General features: G+C 46.3%; 1 protein-coding gene across 4 annotated transcripts in view; it reads left to right on the forward strand.

Moving 5' to 3' along the window:
- The window catches only part of CCDC180 (coiled-coil domain containing 180), a 153,611-nt gene that overhangs the window by 48,267 nt on the left and 79,245 nt on the right, over nucleotides 1-26,099 (forward strand). For all 4 annotated transcript variants that reach the window (XR_003942606.1, XM_030207751.1, XM_030207752.1 and 1 more), the window contains 3 exons: nucleotides 128-243; nucleotides 2,565-2,691; nucleotides 20,400-20,620. Coding sequence is in view for 3 of the 4 variants with exons in the window: in XM_030207751.1 (XP_030063611.1) it covers nucleotides 128-243; nucleotides 2,565-2,691; nucleotides 20,400-20,620 (464 nt within the window). In the remaining variant the exon portion in view is untranslated. The remainder of the gene's footprint in view (nucleotides 1-127; nucleotides 244-2,564; nucleotides 2,692-20,399; nucleotides 20,621-26,099) is intronic.

Here is a 26,099-nt window from a genome sequence, read left to right on the forward strand (position 1 = left end):
ACTGCCTTTCTGTTCCCTTTTTGGCCTCCCTTTCATTCTTTTTCCTTCCCTGTCTTTCAAAGCTCTTGCTATCCTTGGAAGCAACAACGGTTCTTTGGGTAAATAGAGATACTCGTTTATATCTTAGGCAAAGGAAGCTAATCTTGACATATTATTGGACAAGCTAAGGCAGGAGAGTTTTCAGCAGGAACTAGATAACAGCATGCAAAAGGCCCTGCAAGCTCTTGAAGACATTCAGAATGGGTATGTATGTACTCAAGGGTTCAGTTCACAAGTTACTGGAGGCCTAAAGCAAGCAAATTCTGCAGAGCTCTGGTGGACAACTGGCTGAACCGCATGATTTAAGGACAGTCAGTACTGATGTAGAAATGAGTCTTCCCAGAGAAATGCTGTCTAAGTATGCTTCTGGCTTGTGTGTAAAGGTTTATGAAAGCACATCCAATATACTTATCAGTCAATATTCAGCCCATGACGGTCAGGTCACCACAGGCTGATTTAATTTAACATAGGTATTTCTATTCTGCTTTACCTCACAGTTCAAGGCGGACCACAAGACACTTAATACAAATCACAATGTACAGAGGTCTCACAGAACAAATTGCAAAATACCAAGATCAGATAAAGCAAAATAAATCATAAAAAAGAAGGTTCAAACATGAAAAATAGATTAAATAGAATAGCTAAAATAGCCTAGAAATTAGAATATACCATAATCTCGCGCTGAATATCTGGGTCTTGGTCTGCTGCTGGGAGTTAAGTGGGTACTGCCGGTATTTAGAGGCAGCACCCAGATAGCTACTTGCTTAATTTAGGATAGTCTTTTTTCCAGGGGCAGATACCTAATTTTGGACAGGCCTGAGCCCAAGTGAGTGGGCATAACAACCCCACCCCTCACCCAGCATCTCTCCCTCAACCTCCCCCCCCCCCACACACACACACACATTGCCATTTTCACTATTGTTTCTTACTAAACAAATAGTTAAGCCAATGCCCAGGTGTGACAAAACAGTGGGATCGTAAGCCTGTAACCTGTATTATTTCTTTAAGTGTATTTCTCTAGTTTGGCCAACAGGTAGTGCATGTTTTATGTTTAAAGCTGTTACAAAGACATGACTGTTTCTTCTTTAGTTTAACAAAAAGAAGAAGCAACTTGCAGTGATGTGGCCAGCTACTTAAAAAAAATGTTGTCATGGGCTCTGATTGGCCCAGGAGCTCAAAGTCAGTCTGGAAATACTGGATTTTTCTCCAGTCTCAGTTTGGAAGTAGAGAGAGAAAGACCTCTTTACTGAGACCCTGTGAGCAGTTATTCACCAAGCTGAAAGATACTTTTGAGAAAATATCTTGCTATATGGATAAAATTTATAGTTGGGCAAATATTAATATGCTTATTTTAAATGCCAGTAAAAACAAAGTTCTTTGGTTTTGGAATCTATCCATTTTTATTCCTTCTAAAATTGCATTATCCTAGGGTAAAACCTTACAGTTTGATGATAATTTGAAAGTTCTTGGTGTTAGTTTGGACTCCTTTCTAACTTTTGAACCCCAGATTGCTTGCTTACGGAAGAAAAGTTTTTTTGATTAAGACAATTACATCCAATAAGATCATATTTTCATAAGCATCATTTTACTCTCTTGGTACAAATGTTGTTTTTTTCCATTTGGATTATTGCAATTTGCTGTACTGTATATGGATCTTAATACAGTATTTTTAAAGAAACTCCAAATGATACAAAATACAGCAGCTCAATTGATGTTCTTGATTAAGAAATGTGTTAGGCTTCCTATAAAAGCTTGTATTACTGTCAAAATTGCCTGCATTGTTTTTCATATATTGCATATAGTTTCAGCCGATGTATTCAACTTTTGTTACAATCATTTTCTTCATCTCTGATTCATGACATTTTTATTAAGATATCCTACTGTTAAAGGGCTATGATATAAGCTTCAGCTTGACTCTGTGTTTTTCCTTTTGTGCTATTTCTGTATGAAATGATCTACCTCAATGTATCAGAACTGAGTCAAATTATTTACAGAGGATATTGAAAACCTTCTTGTTTGGCAAGTTCTCAGAGGTGTTTTTTGATAATCTAATTCAGATATAATTTTCCTAATTTTTTGTACTCTTGATGATATATTTGATGTAGCTCCCCATCTGTACTATTTGGGCTTCTTATGTTGTAAACTGCCTAGAACCCTGCCTAGAACCTCCAGTTGGGATTTGTGTGGTAAACAAGTTCCAGATTAGATTAGATTCTTAACCCACTCCCTACCAACTGATTTGATTTTTAGGATAGTCACAATGAATACTCATGAGATATGTTTGCATACATTAATCTCACTCTTAGATTCAATGGTTGTATATATATATCTCATGGATATTAATTGTGTATATTGTGAAATTAGACTATGGGGGGGAGGGGAATTGTAGGTCTAGGTTGAGAAAACTGGAAAGGAAGATAAATCCCAATGATACTTGCCATCTAATAAAATCTGCAGCGCTGTAGTCTCACTCTTAACTTTTATAGTATAGTAACGTTCTTTATGTGATGCCCTCATATTCACAGGTATAAGACGTTTCACAAAAAGCAGGTGGAGATTGTGTCAACATATCCAGCCTCAGTTCTGAATGAAATAATGTCTTACAGCGCATCAGTCAGCCAGTATTTTGGAGTGAAAGAAGTCTATGGACAGGTATGAAGAAAGCAAACATCAGCTATATATGTCCTGTAGGGAGATAGTTATGTACAGTAGACATTGAGAGAGTGCTATTAATGAAAGACTCACATATGTTTATTTCTTCATAATGTTGCTGTTTCTCTCTAGAGATACATCTTTATATTTAGTAATCTTGGGCCTTAGCTGATACAGCTTCTTTACTGATCTAGGTAACTAAATGAAGTGGAAGTTTTCTTCAAATTAGATCTAACTTTTTGAAGCTGGCTCTAATAATGGGCCCTGGGAATTGAAGATCATGGAAATGAATTCCGGCAGGTGGGACCTCAAAGGAAAGAGTGCAACAGTACTGGGAATAGCAAAGCATAATCCCCCATAAGTCACAAGATGAAATAAGAAATCTGGAAGAGTCAGGAGAAAAACCTGTGTAGGGCACTCACTCACCAAAATTAGGAAACCCAAACTCAACCTGAAAAGTGAGTCGACTGCGATCATTTACAAATGTTAGCATGTTTGGAATGCTAATGAAGGTGCATTTTTTTCTCACAAGCTTTTCCTGGCAGTGCATAGCTCTATAGCTGATATGAGTCACTTTGAAGATTTTAATGCTGGTTGTGATTTGTTTTGTTATTGGTTTATGTGTTTTATTGTTTTATTGTTTTAATGCCTATATACCTTAATTTGTAAGCTGCCTAGGATTTAGGCGGAATAGAAGTGAATAAAATGAATAAATAACTATCTCACAAATCATTTATCTGAGTCTGGCATACAAGCTGAGATCAGAAGGGTTATGCTGAAGTAAAACATGCATATAAATGTTGGGCTGTCGTTACAACATAGGAATGTCAATGACAGAACCCATGTTGTTACATGTCGTTAGCCAACAAAAATGAGTAGAAAAAAACTGTAACATTTTGTGTTTTTTCATTCGCTGATAATAGTGCGCACTATTTGCAAAGAGGGCACATTAGTTTCAAAGAGTGCACATTCTTTCAGAAAGAGTATGTTCTCATTGCAGATAATGACACTGAAACAAAAATGAAGTCTAATCAAAACAAAAGAACATTCCTTAGCATCCTCTCTAGACTAATCCAGAACATGTGGGTTGTATCCATCGACCAGAGAAGTCCTGCATGCTTCAGCCTTTAAGGGCACTGTGCAACAATAGTCTATCAGTATTTCTCTGTCTCCAGCAGATGGTGATGACTTACCAAGCAGCTTGTGGACTGATTAGGCCAGACAGGCTTCTGAACCTGTTCTCAATGGTTATAGTAGAGCTAATCTGTCCTTGACTTGGAATTCTTGGTGGAATCCAAGTTCTTTCCTTCTTGCACGCCATTTCCCCTTGAGAATTCTTTTCCTGGGGTCAAGGAGCTGCTGTGAGTAAAGAAGAATTTGGATGAGCTTATTTCACACAGTTTTTGGACACAGCTTTATCAAACCCAGAGGGATTGATTCTAGCCAGAAGTGGAAGCAGGTGGATGACAAGTACGATGCTGTCCATCAAATGCTTCATTTGCATGCACTGCACTGAACTTGAAACTGTGTTACAGGGGTGATAGCAATGGGGTGCTGCTTTGAGCAATGAGTTATCTGTATGGCTCTAACCAGAGTCTGAGGCACAGAGGTTCCAGATCAACCTTTTACTATGGCTGGTCTTGATATTTCATGCAAAGAGACAGGTCAAGTTGCCTAATAGCTCCCTAATTGTGGATGTTATGTTTGGGGGCACCCAACTTGGCTGCTGGCTCAGCACACCAAGCATGGTCCGAATGGACATCCTCTCTGTTCGTAATTCCTCTGCTCTGTGCTACAGAGTTTTTTCCGCAAGCAGGAAGTTTTTCTCTCAGTCCATAACAGCACACCCCTAAGTGTCATTCTCGGCAAGAGAAACCTGAGATTTGGCAGTACTGCCATGCATTTCTCTTGTGGAAAGCCAAGAACAGTGGCCAATTTACCCTGCTGTCTTCCTGCATCTCTCTTTACAACTAAACATTCAGTCAAGGCTGTCCTCTCAGCCGGTACAGCTGCAGATATAAAGGTTAAGCCTCTCTTCCCAAAAATAGACTTGAGTTGAAGCTCTGCTTGGAGCTGTACCCCACCAGTAAACAGCTCTCGGTGGTTAGTCAAGCCTCGTTTTAGCAAGGTGAGATGTCTGCTTCTAAGGAATCTGTTCCCTTCCATCTGGTTGAGTCTACTAAAGCTCCTCTCTATTTATAAGAAAAAGAAAGAAACATTGTTTTCTTTCTAGAGTGAAGGGGATCTCTCAGAGGAGACCGATTCCCCTCCCCCCTCCCCTTCCATCCCAGTGGCTTTCTGGACCAATGGTAATTCAGAAGGTTCTCAGCCTCTTGTGACTTGTAAGTGATCTTCTCTTGGTAGTGGTATGGAGTGAGCTTCTCATTATAAGCTGTCAGCTCCTGACATCACTGGGTAGGGGGGAGATTTTGTCAGCAATGGGAGCTTAAGTGGGTGACTGTTGGACACATCTATAAGGGAGCATCCTTCTGACCATGGTGCAGCACTGACATAAGTTTTGTGAATGACCGGTGCACCTGAAGTAAAGAAGTATTAATGCATTTTGAGCAGATACCCTGGCAGTTAGAACCTTTCGTCTGACTAGGAGATTTTGAAGTTGGGTAGGGCAACCCTGCAGAAAAGAGAACAGTCTTTGCTGGCTGTGTGCAGTACTAGGCAGCTGCCTCAGTGATGCCTGTGTAGCTCAAGGAGAAGCCATGGGGAAAGCTGCCTTATACTGCCCACATTCTCTGAGCTCCTTGCTGACTCAGTGCCTCTCAGTGAGAGTTCAGTGCAAGGATGGAGACTCAGTTTTATATCCCTTCTATTTCTAAGCAGCAGGCTTAGTGCGTATTATCTTTATTTCCTTCACTGAGAATAGGAATGTCATTTTGCTACAATTTTTAGTGTCGCTCAGCAAGTGCTTCTCCTGGGATGTTCTTGGATGACTGTGAAACATTTTTCCTCTCTTTCCTATGGATTCAAATGGGATTTTGTTTTCAGCTCAAATGTCGGCTGCCTTGAGTGCTTCTATAGTGACAGTTAATTGGTATTACTCCTGGAACTGTTTTCTAAGCAGACCCCCTGCTATTTAGTCCACTGATGTGGGACTCAGGAAAGCCTGACTGTAATCTCAGTGTGTCAACTTGTGATTATGAGCAATGTTTTTCTGTCCATGGTATTGGGTGCAAGGCAGCTCCATATATAGCCTTTTTGGGATCAGGAATGATCTTCATTTTGGATTAAGCCAAATATTTTCTTCAGGGTTATATGGATAGGAGAGACATCATTTTCTTCCTACTTTCATATCTACAACCTTGTAGTCTATGAATTCAATTTCTCAAACACACAAGAAAGCTCTTCATATCTCTAGTTAAAAGGTGCTTCATAGAGAAATAGCTTAATGGTTTGGGCAGCAGGCTGAGAAGCAGGGGGTCCAGGTTCAAGTTCTGCTGCAGCTTGGGAGTTCTTGAGCATATCATTTATTTTTACATGTTGTTCAATTGACTGACTTAAAGACAACAATGACCAGGGAGTGCTGAGCTGCAGCCAATTTTTTTTTCAATGTGGAAAAAAGGGCAGAGCTCAGCATGGTTTCTTGTGTGGTAGCAGTTACAGAGGGACAGTGGAGAACTTCAGCACAGTATTGCATTTTTAAGTGGTGCCCACTCAGGGGTTTAATCTTGTCTGCATCTTCTGAGGCAGTTGTTAATATTGTAAAGAGTATGTAGAAGGGGCTAGGGAACAAAAGGGAAAAAGGAGAGGAAAGACCTACAACACCCAACATGCCCCAAAGGAACCCGGGGATAGGCAAGAGTACCCCTGGTACAGGCAGGCATTTCCCAAGAAAGACCTCGAAATGAGAAACTACGACTCCCAGCAAGCCCCAAGGGAACCCGGGGATAGGAGAGAGTACGTGCCTTCCTGGGAGTCACCAGAAGAGGGCCGCAGGGGAGTGAGTAAACCCAATTCTCCAACCTGGGGGGGGAGAGGGTGGAACAAGTGGGTGGAGAAAGGAAAGACACCAAAGAATTTTAATGAAGGAAAGGGGCATCAGCTGGAAGGAGGGCGGGGTGCAGAGGATATGGATTGGGCTCCTGAGGAGGAAGAAAAAGAAAAAGAGGAGCCTTGCCCGATGGAGTGGACTGAACCTGAGAACGCTTTGGAAGAGCCGATGGACTGTGCAGCTCTGGCTCAACGAAGGCCAGAGCAACAGCGGGGCCAAACCGGGTCAGCGGGAGGAGGTCAGATGAGAGTGTGACTGACCAAGAGGGTGGGACCCTAGGCTTTGAGCCCGCGCAGAGCCATTGAGAGAGAGAGAGAGAGAAAAGCCTGTTGCTTATGTTTACAAGCAAAGGAAAGACTGAACGGTGGACAATGATACTGTGGGTTTTTTTTTGTTTGTGTTTTTGTGCACCAACTACTGGGACTGAGAGGAGACCCGGGGAGTTACCCTAGCTCTTAGGGAGTCACGGGCAGGGAACTAACCTGTGAGTCGTGAGCAGGACAGGAGGCTCATTGTTTTTTTTTGTTGTTTAGAACCTTGGACTTTTCGGGTTGGGGGGAGGGATCCCAGAGCTACTTACCTTTGAAGCTTAAAAAGGCAAGAAGTTGGTTGCTGTGTTTTTTTTTTTTTGGAGTCTCCAGGAAAAAAGAGGGAGAGGGGAAGTAGCTGCTGAAGCCTGGACTGTGTAACTAACTGGCTTGAAGAGAATGGAAGGGTGGTATGCCGGTAGAGGAATGTAAAGGCTGAAAGAAGGAGGAACTAACATCCTCTGCAATAAAAAGCTGGCTTGTTGATTTTTTTTAAAGTGACCGGCCCCTGAGGTGGTGTTTTTGTTTTTGGAGCGGCACCGGGCGAGAGAAGGAGGAGCAAACTTACAATTGGTGTCAGAAGTGGGATCTATTGGCTGACCTGTCGCTCGAGGAGGCCAAGACAAGCCAGAAAGAAAAACCCGACGGAGGGCCCAACGCGGAGAAAAGCGCAGACCCGTCTTGGGTTCTGGTAAGCAGGGCCAAGATTGGGGGGGGGGGAGTAGAGGGGAAACCTAAGTGGTGAAATCGCACTTGGAGTTTTTGTCTTCTGCTTTCATTTCCTCAGGAGTAGCTGTTCCGGCGCAAGTATGGATCCCAAGGAAATCTTCGCCTGGATGACTATGCAGTTCCAGAAACAGCAAGAACTGGCGGCGAAGATGGTGGAGGAGTCCTTGACTGCCGCCCGAGATCAACAACAACCGGTGTTGAATCTGCTCCAGGACTTTTTCCAGAGGGGGAGCAGTACCCCTAGAGAGTTTGGAACCGGAGCGGCCGGACAGGGGACCGGAGGAAACGGTGCGGTAGGACCTATATCCATGAATTCACTTACCTGGGGGAAGTTATCTGAGCAGGACAATGTGGACGATTTCCTGACCGCATTTGAGAGGGTGGCGGCGGCCGCAGGATGGCCACAGGAGCAGTGGGCCATGCGATTAGTGCCTTCACTATCAGGGGAGGCTCTGGCCGCCTTTAGAGACTTGCCTACTGGGGACGCGGCCAACTATGGGAGGTTAAGAGAGGCCATCAAGGACCGATATGGACTAAGTACCCAGGCTTATAGGCGGAAGTTTCGGTCCACGAAATGGGAAAAGGGGGAGACACCTAAAGCGGTGGCCAATAGACTGATGGACTTAGTAAAAAAATGGTTGGAACCCGATCACCACACCATTGCCGAGATTCTTCAAGAACTGGTAGTGGAGCAATTCCTGCAGGGCCTACCCAGGGAGATTAGGGCAGGGCTGGTCCAAAGGGGCTGTAGGACGGTAGAGGGCGTGGTAGCGGGGTTGGAATGGTACCTGGAAGCCCAACATTGGGGGGGACACGACCTGGAGGGCGGAAAGGCCCGACCTCAGGAAGGCTGGGGTCCCAAAGGTTCCTTCCGCAAGAATGATCCCCAGGGAGGGCAGGCCGGTTCAAGTGGGGTGGGTAAAAAGCCCGTAGGGGCCGAAGGCCAGGGTAAGAAGGCTACCTCCCATGAGGGAAAACTATGTTATCAGTGTGGAAAACCAGGGCACTTCAAGAGGGATTGCCTAGGTCGGGAGGGGTGGATCTCTCAGGTTGCCCAGGGGTTCAGGCCACGTTATACGGTCAAGGTGGAGGTGGAGGGTTTGCCTATTCTAGCCATGTTAGACTCGGGGGCCGAGCAGTCCATGATCTCTAGCCGATTATGGGAGCAACTAAGGAAGAGGAGGACCCGGGGTAAGAATACCTATGATGGAGCAGTGGCCATTCAGTGTATACATGGGGCCAGTACGCGGTATACCCTCCATAGAGTTAACGTGAAGGGGCCCACAGGAGAGATAGGGATAGCCATGGCTGTTCTACCCAGGTTGCCCCAGGAGATGATTTTAGGAAGGGATTGGCCGCCGTTTACTGACTGTATTAGTGAAAAAAAAGTGTTGGTAACTACCCGCGCCCAGGCACGACAGGACCCCGAGGCGGAGGAAGAGGGAATAGGAGGTATTTTCCCTTTTCAGGGAGAGGTCTTAGGGGAGCCTGGAAAAGGGAGGAAGGGTAAAGCTTTGAGGAGAAAGGAGCAGAGGGGTAGACGGGTGGCATTGGAGCAGGTACAAAGAGAAAGTTACCTACCGGTAGCCCCGAAGGAATTGAAGGAACAGTTTCCCCAGTTTCATAGGGAGCAGGCCGCGGACCCCACTTTAGAATATGCCTGGGAGAGGGCACGCCAGGGGGGGGGCATTGAGGCTCCGGGGTTCATGGTAGAAGGGGACATATTGTATCGTAGGGTGCCAAACTGGGAGAACGCGGAAGGAGGGAGACAGCTAGTAGTTCCTCAAGCTTTTCGTCCCCTAGTGATAAGGCTGGCTCATGATCATCCTTTGGGTGGGCATAAGGGTTCTCAGGCGACCCTAACTCAGATATTGGCACGGTTCTATTGGCCAGGAGTTTATGGGGAGGTGGAGAAGTATTGCAAGTCTTGCCCAAATTGTCAGAAGGTGGCAGACCATCTCCCACCTAGGGCACCTCTAAGGCCACTCCCTAGGGTGGAACAACCGGGGAGGAGAGTAGCCATGGATATTATTGGCCCAGTAACAAAATCTCCGAGAGGCTTCCTCTATGTTTTAGTGGTAATGGATATGGCCACTAGGTACCCCTGGGCCATTCCTTTAAGGAGCATATCCGCGAGGGGCATTGCCCGGGAACTGATAAAAATTTTTTGTGAGGTGGGGTTCCCCCAAGAGGTTTTGACAGATAGGGGATCCAACTTCATGTCAAGCACCTTAAGGCAAGTGTGGGAGGCTTTTGGGGTACAGCATATCCGTACCGCGGCCTACCATCCGCAAACTAATGGGATGGTGGAACGTTTTAATAGAACCTTAAAGGGGATGTTAAAAAAAGCGCTAGGCGAGGATAGGACGGATTGGGACCAAATGTTACCCTTTGTGCTATATGCATATAGGGAGAAGGTGCAGGACTCATTAGGAGTCTCCCCGTTCGAGCTAATGTTTGGCCGGAGGCCCAGGGGAATTTTGGATATAATCCAGGAACACTGGGTACCTCCGGAAACGTCCGATCAGTCAGTGGTAGAATATCTACAGGATCTGAGAGCCCGATTGTATAAGTTACAGGAATATTCCCAGGATAGGCTGGAACGGAGCCAGTATCATCAAAAGGAATATTATGATAAAGGGACGCGGGAACGGGAGTTTGGAGCAGGAGATAGGGTCCTTATCCTGGTCTCTGAGGATCCTCTTTGCCTCTAGGTGGAAGGGTCCCTGGGTTGTGGAGAGGAGACTAGGGCCGCTCACGTATGAAGTGGCGAACGAGAAGGGTCGTGTCCAAACCTTCCATGTGAACCTTATGAAACCCTGGGTAGCAAGGGTAGACTTTCAGACCCGGGTGGAAGAAAAGGAGGGAGAGGAGTTAGGGCCACAAATAAGAGATATTTTCAAGCCTGGGGAGCCAGGGATTAATCCCCGGTTACCCCAGGCGCAAAAAAAGGAGATAGGAAGGCTCCTAAAAGGGTTTGACGATGTGTTGACGGCATGTCCGGGGAATACTCACCTGGTGGAGCATGACATTAGAACTGAAAGGGGTAAGGTAGTTCGGCAAAGGCCCTATCGGCTGTCCCCCATGAAAAAGAGGGAGGTTATTAAACAGGTGCAGGAAATGTTAGATTTCGGGGTGATTGAGGAGTCAAATAGCCCCTGGTCAAGCCCCGTGGTATTAGTGCCAAAGCCCGATGGGGAGTGGAGATTCTGCATAGATTTCCGCCAGCTAAATACCATTTCCCAAGCAGATGCCTATCCTATGCCCTATATTGAGGAGCTGGTGGATAGGCTAGGATCCGCCCAATATCTCACTACCCTGGACTTGACAAAAGGGTACTGGCAGATTCCACTTACGCCAGGGGCTCAAGCTAAGACGGCTTTTAGTACGCCCATGGGCCTATACCAGTTCAAAAGATTACCCTTTGGCCTTAATTCAGCGGCTGCGAGCTGTCAGAGGTTGCTGGACAGGGTGCTCCGACCTCATCAGACATACGCAGCCGCGTATATGGATGATGTAGTAATACATAGTGTGGACTGGAATACCCATTTAAAACAGGTGGAGGCGGTTCTGCAGGCTTTTAGGGAAGCAGGACTTACCTTGAACCCCAAAAAGTGTTATTTTGCTCAGTACCGGGTGAAGTATTTGGGATATAATGTGGGCCGGGGAGAGGTGCGACCATTATTAAATAAGGTCAAGAGCATCCAAGAGTTTCCCCGACCGAACACCAAGAAACAATTACGTAGATTCCTGGGTATGGTAGGGTATTACCGCAGGTTCATCCCGCATTTTTCCTCATTGGCCACTGCCCTTACTGACATGTTGAGAGGGAAGAATCCGAACCAATTGAGGTGGGGAGGGGAGGAATTGAGGGCATTTGAACGGATGCAGAGGGCCCTGTGCCAAGAACCTGTGTTGAAGGCGGTAGATTTCGAGAAACCCTTTGTCCTTCAAACAGATGCTTCGGGGAGAGGGGTAGGGGCAGTTCTGTCCCAGGAGCATAAAGGGGAAGAACATCCGGTGCTCTATTTAAGCCGGAAGCTCCTTCCTCATGAGGAGCATTACTCCACCATAGAGAAGGAGTGTTTAGCCATACGATGGGCGGTGCAAGAGTGTAGTGTCTATTTAGAAGGGAGGAAATTTAAGCTGGTTACTGATCATGCTCCATTGAAATGGCTGATTATGATGAAGAATAATAATGGGAGATTAATGCGATGGTACTTAGCTTTGCAGCCATTCCAATATTCTGTGGAGCATCGTCCGGGTCGATGTTTAGAAAATGTGGATGCCCTGTCTCGGGTGGAGGAGGAGACGGGGAGAATGAGGAAGAATGGGGAGAGGGAGGCTTAAGGGGGGGGGGGTATGTAAAGAGTATGTAGAAGGGGCTAGGGAACAAAAGGGAAAAAGGAGAGGAAAGACCTACAACACCCAACATGCCCCAAAGGAACCCGGGGATAGGCAAGAGTACCCCCGGTACAGGCAGGCATTTCCCAAGAAAGACCTCGAAATGAGAAACTACGACTCCCAGCAAGCCCCAAGGGAACCCGGGGGTAGGAGAGAGTACGTGCCTTCCTGGGAGTCACCAGAAGAGGGCCGCAGGGGAGTGAGTAAATCCAATTCTCCAACCTGGGGGGGGGAGAGGGTGGAACAAGTGGGTGGAGAAAGGAAAGACACCAAAGAATTTTAATGAAGGAAAGGGGCATCAGCTGGAAGGAGGGCGGGGTGCAGAGGATATGGATTGGGCTCCTGAGGAGGAAGAAAAAGAAAAAGAGGAGCCTTGCCCGATGGAGTGGACTGAACCTGAGAACGCTTTGGAAGAGCCAATGGACTGTGCAGCTCTGGCTCAACGAAGGCCAGAGCAACAGCGGGGCCAAACCGGGTCAGCGGGAGGAGGTCAGATGAGAGTGTGACTGACCAAGAGGGTGGGACCCTAGGCTTTGAGCCCGCGCAGAGCCATTGAGAGAGAGAGAGAGAGAGAGAGAAAAGCCTGTTGCTTATGTTTACAAGCAAAGGAAAGACTGAACGGTGGACAATGATACTGTGGGTTTTTTTTTGTTTGTGTTTTTGTGCACCAACTACTGGGACTGAGAGGAGACCCGGGGAGTTACCCTAGCTCTTAGGGAGTCACGGGCAGGGAACTAACCTGTGAGTCGTGAGCAGGACAGGAGGCTCATTGTTTTTTTTTTGTTGTTTAGAACCTTGGACTTTTCGGGTTGGGGGGAGGGATCCCAGAGCTACTTACCTTTGAAGCTTAAAAAGGCAAGAAGTTGGTTGCTGTGTTTTTTTTTTGGAGTCTCCAGGAAAAAAGAGGGAGAGGGGAAGTAGCTGCTGAAGCCTGGACTGTGTAACTAACTGGCTTGAAGAGAATGGAAGGGTGGAATGCCGGTAGAGGAATGTAAAGGCTGAAAGAAGGAGGAACTAACATCCTCTGCAATAAAAAGCTGGCTTGTTGATTTTTTTTAAAGTGACCGGCCCCTGAGGTGGTGTTTTTGTTTTTGGAGCGGCACCGGGCGAGAGAAGGAGGAGCAAACTTACAATATATCTTTCATCTTCTCTATGCCTTCAGTGAAGTGATTGTGAGAAAGGAGATAGAGCCTTATCGCCATGCAAGGAAGTCTTATCTTTCCTCTCCAGATAAGTGTTGATCTTAGTGAATTAACTCTTCTCATGTGGTCTGTAGTTTCTTTAGGTTCTTAATGCAATATTTTGCTATTTCCATGTGTGAAGAAACAGTGCGTTTTAAGCCTGTAAAATGTATTGGATATTTTCCTGCCTTAATTAAATCTTGAAGTGCATTTCTCTAGTTTGGCCAGCAGGTGGTGCATGTTATGTTTTAAGCTGTTACAAAGAACTGACCTTTCTCTTCTTTAGTTAACACAGATAAAGGAAATGCCTCTAGTGATGTAACCAGCTTTTTTAAAATATTGTTGTTGACTGGGCTCTGATTGGCCCAGGAGCTTTTTTCATTTGAATTGTACTGACTTTTGCCGCAGTTTCAGCCTGGGAGAAGAGAGAGAAAGCTCTTTGCTGAAGCCCTGTAAAACAGGTGAGCAGCTATATGTCCTGATCTCCCCAGGTACTTTCTAGAAAGTAAACACATGTTTGTTTAGTGTTACAATTGATCCATATTTCAGTTATCTGTTATTGTTTGCTGATTGCACATTTTCTGTCCACTGTTCACTATTTTTATGAGAATAAACATAATTGTTTGTTTGCCCTGCTTCTCTGGGCTGATAAAGAATCCTGGTGGTTTGTGTGTTGGGTCTGTGAGTGCTTTCTGGGAAATTTGACCACTGGGAGTGTGGCCTTCAGTAACCTAGAAATCACGGGATAATTTGAGAGCAGGAGACTCACCCAGAGGCAGTTGTGACCCAGTCAGTGGGAGGCGGATGCTAGTGTAAAACAAGAGCGGCAGGTGCAGGCGGACCTAAGCTATGCTGGGGATAGACCCTCTAAGTGGCCGTGGGGTGGCTAGGTGTTTCATGACAATACTGTTCTGAATATTTTGCATCCTTGGCAGTAGCAGTAGATTCATTTCAGAAGTCTCTACATGTTCTGTAGCCCTCAACTCTAGGGTGCAGGGTTATGTCTTCCTTCCTTTTCTGAAGATTGTCTCAAAGGCTCCGGTGTCTCTCAGTGGAGAGGTGGTCGTTTTTAATCTGCACTGCACTTGATCTCTTATTTCAATTGGTCAATTGTTGTGACTTCCCAAGTCGAGTACTTCTCCTACAAGAGGTAGCTTCTGAGATTTTAAAAGTCACTCTCTTTGTAGCTAAGATCTTGCAAGTTTCCCTTGCAGTAACCTTGGCTGGGCAAGGAAGGTCTTCATCTCCTCTTTCAGTGAGGACAGAACTCTTCAGCTGCACAATCATGCACCTATCTACCATTACATTTAGGGCATTGTCTGCAGGAGTGCCGTTCTGTGATTCTCCTTGCTCTTTGCTTGTAGGCATTATTCCCTCTGGGGATGGTTTCTTTCACGGTTACCACAGGAGTTTCTTTATTCAAGTGCCATTTTTGTGTATACCTTACCTTGATTTGTACCTGCCTTTTTCAGGGCACAGACCGTATAAGTCTGCCCAGCACTATCCCCGCCTCCCAACCACCAGCCCTGCCTCCCACCACCGGCTAAGCTTCTGGGGATCCCTTCCTTCTGAGCAGGATTCCTTTATGTTTATCCCACGCATGTTTGAATTCCGTTACCGTTTTCCTCTTATTATTTTATATACCTCTATCATGTCTCCCCTCAGCCGTCTCGCATGTTTGAATTCCGTTACTGTTTTCCTCTCATTATTTTATATACCTCTATCATGTCTCCCCTCAGCCATCTCTTCTCCATGCTGAAAAGCCCTAGCCTCCTTAGTCTTTTCTTCATAGGGAAGTTGTCCCATCCCCGCTATCATTTTAGTCGCCCTTCGCTGCACCTTTTCCAATTCTAATATATCTTTCTTGAGATGCAGCGACCAGAATTGAACACAATACTCAAGGTGCGGTCGCACCATGGAGCGATACAACGGCATTATAACATCCTCACACCTGTTTTCCATACCTTTCCTAATAATACCCAATATTCTATTCACTTTCCTAGCCTCAGCAGCAACAAGGACACTAAAGCAGAAAAAAAATAAATTTAACAACCCCTGCTGGGAAAAAACATATTGAGGAAATAAAAAAAAAAGTGGAATGGGCATGTCACAGATAAAGACAGCATGTTTGAAGGCATCAGGAACAGTTGCAGTGGAAAGTGAAAGATTGAGGATATAACAGGTAGAAGGGATGACAGTATGAGACAGAGTACTACATAGATAGGTGGGAACAGGATCAGAGGAACAGGTAGTTAGTTTCGAGGAAAGAAAATGTGCAGTTTCCCCTTTAGTGATTTCAGAAAATGAAGAAAGTGAGGCAGTTGGTGTACCTCAGGAATCTGTCCTGGGACCTCTTCTTTTCTCCCTCTATATTTCTTCCCTTGGTACTAAGATCTCATTCCATGGTTTTCAGTACCACCTTTACACTGATGACTCCCAGATCTACCTCTCCACACCAGAAATCTCAGCAGGAATCCAGGCCAAAGTATCAGCCTGCCTGTCTGACATTGCCGCCTGGATGTCTCACCGCCATCTAAAACTAAACATGACCAAGACTGAGCTTATCTTTCCTCCATTCTTTATTTCTGTGGATAACACTCTCATCCTTCCTGTCTCATCAGCTCGTAACTTTGGGGTCATCTTTGACTCCTCTCTCTCCTTCTCTGCACATATGTGTCAATTTGGTCATGTTTGCAGAACATCTGTTTCTCTTTGGAATTTACACTGGTGGGCACATTGCCCTGAGTGACTTTGTGGCTATTCTCCACCTTCCTCCTCTCAGAAGTTTCTTGTATTTTGTCTTAAGATGCTACTCCTTTCCTTTTTATTTATAAGAACATTTTGAGGAGTCTTATACTCTGAAGATAGAATTCCTAGAAATCTCATTGTATTGATAATTTCTATTGGACTTTTGAACAGTGGTGTTTTCTGCTCCTTGGTTCATCAGTTGATATAGTGCTTCCATTCATCGTTCATGTTTTGCTATTATTGTTTCACATTATTACTTCCTGTCCTTTTCCTTGTGAATATACGAGTGAGTGGCTGGATGTTTTGCAATGGCATTTTCTAATCTCCTCAAGCAGCCCAAGTCTCTTCGAGCCTGGAGATTAGAGCAGAAAGAATCTTTTCAAAGTATGTGTGGCAAACATCAAGCTTCCTGGTAGGTTGGCCAAAAAGCACTATCTTGGAACCTCTGCCCTCAGGATCAAAGTTGCAAGTGCTGGCTCAGTTTCTTACTAGAATAACAGGGAGCATAACTGTTTCAGTAGGCAATCACGAAACTTTTTGTTCCCATACATTCAATGCACGAGTTAACGTCTTCCTTGTTCATGGTGTTTGATCATGGATATTGAAGTCCTTTCCATATTGAGGACTGCTTTGCTATATCCCACAGGTTCTGGACTGGTCTGGTGAGTATGCTAGGGAAGGAGAACATAGATCTTACCTGCTAATTTTCTTTCCTTTATTCTTACCAGACCAGCCCAGATGCCCTCCCTGGTATGTCAGTACTTAGTCTAACATACAAACTTGGAGGAAAATTTTCTTACTTTTTTATTACCACTTACATATTTGACTGCTTAATGTATTCATACAAAATATCTAGGAAAACATTTTGTCTTCCTAGATATTTTGTATGAGTACTTATTCTTACATGTTCAAGTCTAACAGGCTGAATTAGTTCTTAAACCGGGAGGCATTGTTTAATTTACACCTAGTCATCCTCTCAGCATCAAAGGAAATGGTTGCAAGAGGCAAAAATATGGTAGAGAATACTTCAAGGAGTCCAAGTCCTTTCCCTTTTACTCTTCTCCCATTTTCTCCATTTGTGGGTTTGATTAGTATTAACATATTATTAATTGATGAGTCATTAGAAACAAGAAAGCATGTGCTCCATTGCTTTGTCTGTCAAAGTACTGATGGACTCACACTACGTGATGCCCTTATAGAGGACAATACGCAGGACTTTTTTTTACTTCTGTCTCCATCTGCTGGTCAATGGGTACAACCCCTAGGTTATGAACTGGACTGGTCTGGTGGGCTAAGGGAAAGAAAATTAGCAAGTAAGATCTAATTTCTCCATATTGCACAGCACGTGGGAAATGATATATTACTTCAAGTCTTTTACATTCTGACCTTTTTATTATGGATTATCTCTGTATATAATGTGATGGGACTTCTGCCAGAGGTAGAAAAGAACTCTCCTCTATAAAAAGTAAGTAGAGTGGTGCTCACTCCCGTTAACTCAGGGTGAAATAGGAACACACAGTCAAGGCATCACAACTTGAGAAAGATACACAAATTTGGTGGCTACATGCACCACTTTGGCAATATCTAGGTTTCCGTTTCCTTTGCTTTGTATAGAACCCAAAAAGAAAAGGAAAACAATCTAACCAAGGACTATGGGAACTTTTTGCAAATGAGCTCCTCCATAGCAGTTTCATTTATTGCTATCCAAGAGAAAGTCCCTTTTGTTTAAACAACAAAGTCTCTTCTTTTTCTTGAAACAGAGTTTACCAGGGAAACAGTCTATGGCTCAGACTTTAGGCAATACGGAAAGTTCCCAAATTCCCTGCTTTCCAAACAGTCTCATTTCATGAAAATGCTGGTGCAAACAAAAACTACTCAGTACCCAAAAATATCTCTTTCATATCTTCTGTTTGACCCCTCTTACAAGCCTAGGGCTCAAACAGCTAGCAGATCCCTCGCACAATTGCTCATAACTGAGAAGACCCAACCTCCATTATACTATCCCCTCATCTGCTAGCAGTAATTTAAAAAACAAAAAAAAAAAAACCAAACAAACCCCACTTTACTTGCAAAGCAAGCAGTTGGATTAACTACCAGCTTTCAATTGTCCAGGAGCAATACAAGGATCCAATTGTTGGATACAATGTACAAGACTTTTGGGGTCAATTTTCTATTTCCATTTATTCACATTCTTCAGGTGTTATAGCGACAAATTCCATGGACTCTTCTCTTACTTCATCTGGAGTATTAGTGGCATCCACTTCCATTGGTTGGGGATTCAAATTAATCAAATTAATTTTAACTCACAACTACTTCTGCTTTAACAATGATATCTATCTACAAATGATGGGCACCAGGACAGCACCCCAATAATGCAACCTTTTTATGGCTGAGCTGGAAGAGACATTTCTGAATACACACCAGACCAAACCTCTAAAATACTACCGGTACATCGATGACATTTTTATGATTTGGACGGAGGGTGAAGAAACTCTGAAACAATTTTATTCTGCCTTCAATACATACCATCCTACAATCAGATTCAAAATTGACTACTCCCCAGAAAAAGTCAATTTTTTGGACACCTCGGTCTCAATCAGTGATGGCTGTATACAAACATCTATATACAAGAAACCCACAGACAGATGCAGCTACCTCCATAACTCCAGCTTCCATCCTTCACATACAAAAAGATCCATCATTTACAGCCAAGCCACAAGATACCACAGTATCTGCTCTGACCCAGGGGACAGAGACAGACACCTTAAAAGCCTGACTGCATCCTTCAAACAGAAAGGCTACAACCCCAAAATAATCTCCAAGAATATTGCCTCCTCCCTCAAAACACCCAGGGAGAATCTGCTACAGTACAAGGAGAAAAAATCCACAGACAGAATCCCCCTTGTAGTGACATACAATCCAGAGCTGGAAAAACTGAGGAAAATCATAAGAGATCTACAACCTATACTCCAGGAGGATGAATTACTGAAAGAGATATTCCCATCCCCACCAGTACTGGCCTTCCGACAGCCACCCAACTTAAAACACAAGCTAATCAGAAGTAAACTTCCATCACAGACTGAAAAGGAACAGAAGGGCACACTTCCCTGTAATTTATCCAGTTGCAAACTATGCCAAAATATTTCACAGGACCCCACAGTCATCCACAAAGGAAAGATATTCAACATAAAGGAATCTTTCACTTGCTCATCTTCCAATGTGGTATATATCATTCAGTGTAAAAAATGTAACGAAGGATGCTATATTGGAGAAACAGGCCAGATGCTTAAGACAAGATTCAATTTACATAGACATCACATGAACAATACTGGTGCCAGTAGGGTTCCCACCCCTGTTGGTCAGCATTTTACAGGACCAGGACACTGTACCAGTGACTTCACAGTGAGAATCCTGAAAGGTAACTTTAAACCCATACAAGAACGTAAGACCTTTGAAGTCAGAATGATTGAATATTTTAACACCCAACAGAAAGGACTTAACAAGGATCTGGGGTTGCTAGCCCATTATAAACCATAAAGCTGTATTTCTCTGTTGATCACCCCACCCCTCACCTATCCTGTTAGAATATCAATGATATGCTTTGATGTCCCCATGCATACCTCCTACCCACCCCCATCCTCCCACCCTGTCAGACTGTCATAGTAATGCTTGAATGTTTTCACTTATATACACTGTCAGCTAGCACATTTGCTTATTTCCGATCTGACGAAGAAGGGCGACCTTCGAAAGCTAATCAAGAAATGTATTAAATTATGTCCAATAAAAAAGGTATCATCTTATTTTCTTTTCCATGTTTTATTTTGTTTGATTTCTATTGATAACCTTAAGAGTGGACTAACACGGCTACCACACTCCTCTACATTGGTTGGGGAGAAATGCTCCTTCTCTTCTGCCTCCCAGTGCCAAGTTCTAGGAGTTTTAAAGCCCTCCCTCATTTCAGGAAGTTCCCTCCTAACCTGCCTGGGTAACCAGGAGTTTTCCTGAACCTTCTTCACTTTTCTTTGGGTGCCTAGCAACCTTTTACTAGAAGACCCTGGGTGCCCTCTGTTGGCTGCAGGTTTACTTGCAGCTGGTTTTCATATGCTGCCTGTATTCCATAAAGGAGTAGGAGAGCATTGGGCTTGAGGTGTCCAGGTCCTTTACATTCCCTGTTCCTTCTTCCTCGCAATAATTTAAATCAGTTCAACACATTTTTCTTCTACAGTATTGAAACCTTATGTAATCATATTACCACAAGTTTTTCAACTGTGCACATATGATTGCACATGTCTCAAAAACAGGCTTGACCTTACCTATTTTATGTCTTCACAGGAGCAGACAGAGGAAGATGTAAAGTCAGTACAAGACAGTGTTTCAGTAGACGTCTTCACCACTTCTAAGGGGAGCTCATACTCTCTCCTCCCTTCTGAGCCATTAGCTGAGCCTACCACAGAAGAGCTGTTCATAACAGAAGTGATTGTAGAAGAGGACCTCCCTGAGTGCCTGCAGCAGATTGTGATTCCTGAAAACACATTTGCTGATCTAATGAAAGAGTTAGTATTCAGATGTTTGGGGTCTTAGCAAGAGCTGCAGTGTGCTGTTGCAGGGGAAGTATTCACAGAAAGCTGTCAGCTTATATTTCAGCTGGAGATGAATGTTTTATCCACAGGAGTATTCTTTATATTTGAGATTATCAACATTACAACATAAGCTCAAGCCATAAGAAGGAAATTAAATGATTTTTGGAAATCTATTGGAGAAACACATAGTCTTACACTTTGCACTGTAGTAATACTTCTTATACATAATATTTTATCATCAGTGGAGTTGATAGTCAAAAGAATTTCCTGTTAAAATTAGGCTTTAGCCAGGTAAATCTACCAAGTTAAAAATATGCCCCCTCTAATGATTACATTTATAGTATACAAATCACAAGGGGCATTAATCAAGTGAAAAGTAGCAGAGAAGTTTTCTGTTGCCTTGGTGCTGGGAACATATGGTTCTAACCAGGGCCACTGAGAGACAGATCTGGGCCCATAGCAGGACCTCAGCAGCCGCCAACCCTCCATTTGGGGTGCAGCCACTGTCCCCCCCCCCCCCCCCCCCCCACTCAGGCATAGCAGTCACCCCTCACTTGTGCCGCCACTGCCCCTCAACATGCGTCAGTGCTTCTGCTCCTTCCCGGCCTCCAAGGGGGGGCCTGGCGCCGGGGTCTGTCTCTCTCCTGCTCTTGTGTGCTGGGACCAGGTTATCCAGTTAACACAATCACCCGGGTCCCTACGGGAGCAGGAAAGAAAAAGACCCTAGCACTTGGCCTCCCTTGGAAGCTGGGCCCGTGAAATCCCCTCTCCCCCCCCCCCCCCCCCCCCCCAGCCTCCTCTCTCAGCGGCCCTGGTTCTAATTAACAAAGAAATTATCCAAATTGGATGAAATGTATGAATTTTGAAGACTACAAAGACCCCCTTCTTCAGATGACATTTGTGATATGATCTGTCTCTATAATTCTTGTGTTAGTCCTTGTAACGTGAGCAGTGGTGCCTGGAGCCCAAGTAAGACAGAACCATACAGCGGACGGTTGCAGCTGAAGGTCAGGGCCCTGTTCCATTCATGAAAACAACATAAAGCCAGTCCAAAATGCAGCCAAGTCCTCGTGTGGCCTGCTCCTTCAAGGCCACTGTGTCCCTTACTGTCTCTCAGCACAGTAGCACACTTGTCCGTGGCCTGGTTCCTCAAGTCAAAATACAAAATCTGCAAGGTTCGAAGGTAAAATTATGTATAATCATACCTGATAATTTTCTTTCCATTAATCATAGCTGATCAATCCATAGACTGGTGGGTTGTGTCCATCTACCAGCAGGTGGAGATAGAGAGCAAACTTTTGCCTCCCTATATGTGGTCATGTGCTGCCGGAAACTCCTCAGTATGTCGATATCAAAGCTCCATCCGCAGGACTCAGCACTTAGAGAATTACACCCACGAAGGGACACTCTGCCCAGCTCACCACCGCCGAAACGGGGGAGGGGAATTAACCCAGCTCATCCCCACACAAGTGGGGAAGGGGAATCCGTCCAGCTCATCCCCGCGGAGTGGGGGAGGGACACCACACCCGCCGATGCGGGGGGATCTGGCTTATCCTGCAACCGCAACCGCGGGAGGAGCTGACTGACCCTAACACCGCCTAAGCGGGAGGGGTACAAAGCTGCCCTACAGCCGCACGAAGCGGGAGGGAGTGCCGGCAGAATTTTAAGTCTCAATCCAGCCCCGTAAAACGGAGGGGAGAGGAATGCAGCAGCTCACTGTAACACAAACTCGTCTTAACTCTTGAAGAATCCAAGTGAAAAAACTTGAACACGAAGTCTTTCTGAAGTAACTGAAGACTGAACTTGAACCTGAAATGCAACCAGAATAAAACAGTACAGATATCTGGGAGGGGCTATGGATTGATCAGCTATGATTAATGGAAAGAAAATTATCAGGTATGATTATACATAATTTTACCTTCCATATCATCAAGCTGATCAATCCATAGACTGGTGGGATGTACCGAAGCAGTACTCACCCAGGGCGGGACACTGAAATCCCTGACCTCAACACTGAAGCTCCAAACCGGGCCTCCGCCCGTGCAGCCACAGTCAAACGGTAATGCTTGGAGAATGTATGAGCCGAAGCCCAAGTTGCCGCCTTGCATATCTCTTCCAAGGAGACGGATCCAGCCTCTGCCATCGAGGCCGCCTGAGCTCTCGTGGAGTGAGCCTTCAGCTGGATAGGCGGCACCTTCCCCGCGGCCACATAAGCCGCTGCAATGGCTTCCTTGACCCATCTTGCCACTGTAGGCTTAGCAGCCTGCAGACCCTTACGAGGACCTGCAAACAGGACAAACAGATGATCCGATTTCCGGAAATCATTGGTCACTTCCAAGTATCTGATGATGACTCGTCTCACATCTAGATATTTAAGAGCAGAGTACTCCTCTGGGTAGTCCTCCCTACGAAAGGAAGGGAGACAGAGCTGCTGATTCACATGGAAGCGAGAAACAATCTTGGGCAGAAAGGAAGGCACTGTGCGAATAGTCACTCCTGCCTCAGTGAACTGCAGAAAAGGCTCTCGACATGAGAGCGCCTGGAGCTCGGAAATTCTTCTGGCTGAAGTGATAGCCACCAAAAAGACTGCTTTCAACGTCAGGTCTTTCAGAGATGCCCTCGACAAGGGTTCAAAAGGCGGCTTCTGCAATGCTCTTAGCACCAGGTTGAGATTCCACGCAGGCACCACTGAGTGCAGAGGAGGGCGCAGGTGATTAACTCCCCTGAGAAAGCGCACCACATCTGGCTGCGAAGCCAGGGAAGCACCCTTCAGGCGGCCCCTGAAGCAAGCCAGAGCCGCTACCTGGACTTTAAGGGAACTGAGCAACAGGCCTTTCTCCAGACCTTCTTGCAGGAACGCCAACACTGAAGAAATTGGAGCAGTGAAGGGAGAAAGTGAGCCTGCTTCACACCACGCTGCAAAGATACGCCAAACCCTGGCGTAAGCAGTAGAAGTAGAGCGCTTCCTCGCTCTCAGCATAGTGGCGATGACCTTGTCTGAGAAGCCCTTCTTCCTCAGACGCTGCCGCTCAATAGCCAGGCCGTAAGACCAAAGGGGGAGGGATCCTCCATCACCACGGGACCCTGATGTAACAGGCCCTGCTCCACTGGCAGCCGCAGAGGATCGTCGACTGAGAGCCTGATCAAGTCCGCATACCAGGGACGTCTGGGCCAATCCGGGCCCACCAGGATTACCCTGCCGGGATGCTTTGCCACCCGGTCTAGCACCCTGCCCAACATGGGCCAGGGCGGGAACACATAGAGGAGCTCTTGTGTCGGCCACTGTTGGAGAAGAGCATCTACTCCCAGAGATCGAGGGTCCCGTCCTCTGCTGAAAAAGCGCGGCACTTGGCAATTGGCCGATGACGCCATCAGATCTAGGCTCGGCTGGCCCCAGCGCTTCGTGATGTCCAAGAACGCCTGAGCAGATAGCTGCCACTCTCCGGGCTCCAAGGTATGGCGACTGAGAAAGTCCGCCTTGACATTCATGACTCCGGCAATGTGGGCCGCTGAAAGCTGCTCCAGGTTCGCTTCCGCCCACTGGCAAAGATTCATAGCCTCCTTGGCTAGAGGGGCGCTCTTGGTACCTCCCTGGCGGTTGACATAGGCCACAGCCGTGGCATTGTCCGACAGGACCCGTACAGGCTTCAACACCAGTACCGGGATGAACTCCAAAAGCGCCAACCGAATGGCTCCGAGTTCCAGGAGGTTGATAGACCACTTTGCCTCTGCAGGAGACCAGAGCCCCTGCGCTGTCCTTCCCAAGCAGTGGGCTCCCCAGCCCGACAAAGAGGCGTCCTTCGTGACGACAATCCACTCTGGGGTCACCAGAGGCATTCCCGCAGACAACTTGTCTGTCTGCATCCACCAGCTCAGCGCCTTGCACACTGCTGGGTCCAAGGGAAGGCGCACAGCATAATCCTCCGACATCGGAGTCCAGCGCTGCAGCAAAGAGTGTTGCAGTGGTCTCATATGAGCCCTGGCCCAGGGCACTACTTCCATCGTGGCCGTCATAGAGCCCAACAGCTGCACATAGTCCCAAGCCCGAAGAGGAGAGGCTACTAGGAACTGGTCCACCTGAGCCTGAAGTTTGACAATCCGATTGTCTGGCAGGAACACTCTGCCCACTTGGGTGTCGAATCGAACTCTCAGGTACTCCAGGGACTGAGTCGGGCGCAGCTGGCTCTTCTCCCAGTTGATGATCCATCCCAGGGAGCTCAAAAGAGCAACTACCCTGTCCACAGCTTTGCCGCACTCTGCATAAGAGGGGGCTCGGATCAACCAGTCGTCCAGAAAAGGATGGACTTGTACCCCTTCCTTTCGTAGGAAGGCCGCGATGACTACCATTACTTTGGAAAAGGTCCGCGGAGCAGTAGCCAACCCGAATGGGAGGGCTCTGAACTGGAAGTGTCGTCCCAGGACTGCAAAACGCAGAAAGCGTTGATGAGGAGGCCAGATGGGAATATGCAGGTACGCTTCCTTGATGTCCAAGGAGGCCAAGAACTCTCCTGCCTTCACTGCCGCTATAACAGAGCGGAGAGTCTCCATGCGAAAGTGCCGCACTTTCAAGGCCCGATTGACCCCTTTGAGGTCGAGGATAGGCCGGACAGAACCTCCTTTCTTTGGTACCACAAAGTAAATGGAGTAACGTCCCTTGCCAAGCTGACTTTCTGGCACCGGAACGACCGCGCCCAGGCGGATCAGATTGTCCAAGGTCTGCTGCACTGCCACAGCTTTGACCGGAGACTTGCAGGGAGAGAGTACAAACCCGTCTCTTAAGGGTCGGCAGAACTCTAGCTTGTAGCCGTCTCTGATGACTTCCAGCACCCACGCGTCTGAAGTTATTGTGGTCCACTCGCCCAGAAACGAGGACAGCCGTCCTCCAATCTGCACTGGGGCGTGGACCAAGACCCCGTCATTGGGTACGAGACCCTGGGGGAGGACCGGAGGGAGCACCTCCGGGACGGCGGTCTCTGCGAAAGGAATGCTGCTTGGGGGAGAAATTCCTCTTGAAGGAAGAGGGGGCAGAGGAACCCGACTTGCCCGGGCGGTACCGACGGGCTTCCTGCAACTGTCCTCTGGAGGTACCGGGACGAGTACTAGCCCGAGCCCTGACCTCTGGTAATTTCTTGCCCTTAGACGTGCCGAGATCGGTCACGATTTTGTCCAGCTCGACCCCAAAGAGCAGCTTGCCTTTAAAAGGCAACCTAGCCAGGCGGGATTTAGAGGCGTGGTCAGCAGACCAATGTTTCAGCCAAAGCCACCGCCGCGCAGAGATTGTCTGAGCCATGCCTTTCGCTGAGGCCCTCAAGACATCATACAGCAAGTCTGCCAAATAGGCTAAGCCCGATTCCAGGGCCGGCCAATCAGCCCTCAAGGAATGATCCGAGGGGGAAGCCCGCTGCACCATAGTCAGGCACGCCCTGGCCACGTAGGAGCCGCAAACTGAGGC

The sequence above is a fragment of the Microcaecilia unicolor genome, chromosome 6 (genome assembly GCF_901765095.1).
Source record: "Microcaecilia unicolor chromosome 6, aMicUni1.1, whole genome shotgun sequence".
NCBI lineage: Eukaryota > Metazoa > Chordata > Amphibia > Gymnophiona > Siphonopidae > Microcaecilia > Microcaecilia unicolor.